Source organism: Plasmodium reichenowi, chromosome 13 (genome assembly GCF_001601855.1).
Source record: "Plasmodium reichenowi strain SY57 chromosome 13, whole genome shotgun sequence".
In the NCBI taxonomy this organism is placed as follows: domain Eukaryota; phylum Apicomplexa; class Aconoidasida; order Haemosporida; family Plasmodiidae; genus Plasmodium; species Plasmodium reichenowi.
In genome coordinates, this window is record NC_033658.1 from 1,075,231 (window position 1) to 1,078,098 (window position 2,868).

The 2,868-nt window shown below is 15.4% G+C and overlaps 2 protein-coding genes across 2 annotated transcripts in view; both read right to left on the minus strand.

Moving 5' to 3' along the window:
• The window catches only part of PRSY57_1325900 (putative membrane protein), a gene marked incomplete at both ends in the record, with an annotated part of 3,981 nt that extends 2,721 nt beyond the window's left edge, over positions 1-1,260 (minus strand). Inside the window, one exon of the mRNA XM_020115169.1 lies at positions 1-1,260. This exon is cut by the window's left edge and continues 2,721 nt beyond it. Coding sequence (XP_019970092.1) covers positions 1-1,260 — 1,260 coding nt within the window.
• A 966-nt stretch (positions 1,261-2,226) lies between these two features.
• The window catches only part of PRSY57_1326000 (hypothetical protein), a gene marked incomplete at both ends in the record, with an annotated part of 3,740 nt that continues 3,098 nt past the window's right edge, over positions 2,227-2,868 (minus strand). The window contains 2 exons of the mRNA XM_020115171.1: positions 2,227-2,328; positions 2,509-2,703. Of these exons, the coding sequence (XP_019970093.1) occupies positions 2,227-2,328; positions 2,509-2,703 (297 nt within the window). Of the gene's footprint in view, positions 2,329-2,508 lie in introns of the transcript that reaches the window.

Here is a 2,868-nt window from a genome sequence, read left to right on the forward strand (position 1 = left end):
CTTTATTTTCTCTTTTCCTCCTTGTTCTTCTAATTTTATATCGTCTATATAATTTTTCAAAAGTTGCAGGTGAAGTTCTATCGTTCTCAGGATAAAAAAAGTAGATGTCGAAAAAAAGTTTATATCTAAAAATATTTCATACATATGCTGAACGATAATAATTTCATTCATTAATATTTTGTTATTGGTAATATTCTTTTTTTTATTGTCTTTCATTTTTGTATATTTTAAAAAAACAAAGCTGTATGTTAAAAAAAATATGCTCATATAAATATCGTTTTCTTTTTCTTTATAATAGACACCTAAGTTTTTACAAATATTATATAAAAATTTTGATACTGATATTTCATAGGTGATATAACATTTTTCTTTCTTTTCTTCTTTTTCTTTCTTTTCTTTCTTAAAATATATAAAATGAATAATTTCTTTATTTTTAAAATGTGTAAAAAGCATCAAAAATAATAATAAGCTGAATTGTAAATAATATATATCATCATTTAATAAATATATATAATAAAAGCATAACGAAATATATAATAAATGTATATCAAAAATTAAATTGAATGACAAATCATTTGTATTATCCATAATGACATTTTTTATAAAATTGTTCTTATTTTCATTTATTTTCATAAAAGGAATAGTTTCAATATTATTATCTTTTTCATCTGGTGATTTTTGAGAAGAGATATTTTCATGTACACTTTTTTTATAATCCACATTTTTTTGATCATGTTTTAAATTTTCAACAAATAATATTATACATATATAAAAGGCACAAGTTAAATCATTACAAATACTTGAAAAGTTACAAGATTTATTTTTTTCCTTATCATTATAATTTGTTTTACTTTTTTCATAATTTTTATAATTTCCATCATTTAAATTATTATTTTTTAAATGTTTTGTTATATAATTCATATGATTATTTTTATTTTTTTCATCAACCAAAATATTATCATAACATATTTCATTAAAAATAGTTTCTTCTTGTAAATTATATTCATTTTCTTGTTTTTCTTTTAATTTATTCTTTATGTTTAAGACATTTTGTTTTATTAATTCTTTTCTTTTCTCTTCATTTTGTTTTTGTAGTTCTTTATTTTCGTCCTCATTTTTTTCAATAATTTTATCAACAAAAAAAACGAAGAATAATAAATAACGTGTAACTAAATCTTTTGTCTTAACGTTTTTCAAATCTTTTAGTTTATTATATTTTTTATAAAAATATTTTTCACTATATTCAAAATGGCTAACCATATTACAAAAATGTGTTATTATATAAACGTATACAGGTACATAAATAAATACATATCATATATATATATATATATATATATATATATATATATATATATATATGTATAGAATAAATCTCCACAAAATACAATAATGATGTTATTTATTTTATTTATTATACGCACATAAAAAAAAATTTATATTTGAACAAAATTTTATAACTTTTATTATATTCTATAAAAGTTCACATGTCTTCATTATTAATATTAAATGATATAATGGTGTTTAATTTTTTTTTTTTTTAATAAAATAAATGTAAATTTATCCATACATATATATATTTATATTATTACAAGTTTTTTTTTTTTTTTTTTTATGGAATAATTATAAATACATACATATATATATATATATATTATAGTAATAATAAATGTAACAAATTTTTGGTTTTACGTGGATTATATATTTTTATAATATGATTAAAAAAAAAAAAAATGTCACTTTTTAATTTCCATAATTCTAATTAAATAAATGAATATAAATATATATATATATATATATTTATTTATTTATTTATATTTGCTAATTATATTAATAAACAAGAAAAAAAATAAAAATAAGAATAAAAAATTACATTAATTTATTCAAATTTCAATCCCTTTTTTGCATCATTTAAATATTATTATATATATCATCGAATTATTTTAAAAATTTTACAAATAACATTATAATTAGGAGGATTTCCTTCCTAAGGGATAAAATAATTATTATATATATATATATATATTTATAAAATAAAAAAACATAAAATCTATAAATAATATTAAATTGTTAAAAATTTTTTAGTAGAAATAAAATTATTATTAATGTAACATTAATAAAGCATAACAATTTATAAATGTATTTATGATATATATATATACATACATAATATTTTTTTTTTTTATTTTTTTTTTTTTTTTGGGGTAAAGGGAAATCTATATTTTTCTATACATAATTACTAATAAAATTATTTAGTAATTTACAAATTGATACGTGTTCTTCCTTCATCTTTATTTTATTAAGATCAAAGAAAATTTTGTTATTATCCTGAAATGTGAAGGAAAAAAAAATATATATATATAAATATAAGCATATGCAATATTATATATATATATATATATTTATTTATTTATATGTATATATATATATATATATATTTATTTATTTATATATATATATATATTTATTTATTTATATATATATATATATTTTTTTTTTTGTATTTACCTGCTCTTTTATTTGTTTCAAACGGAAAATAAGCAGAGAAATAAAATATGGATGATAATACATAATAAAATAAATCAATTTTAAAACTTGAAAAAAGTATTTTTTTTTTTTTTTTTTCATTTCATTTAATTCATTATCCTTGGATTCATGTTCGTTTATAAATTTTAAATTGAACAGGGATAAAATCAGACAGTCCTATAAAGGATATAAAGATAAATATTACAGTGTGGCAAAAAAAAAAAAAAAAAATATATATATATAAATATATTATATATATGTTACAATAACATATAGACACATATAAACATGTATACGTATTAATATATATATATATTATATATTTTTTTTTTTTTTTTTTTT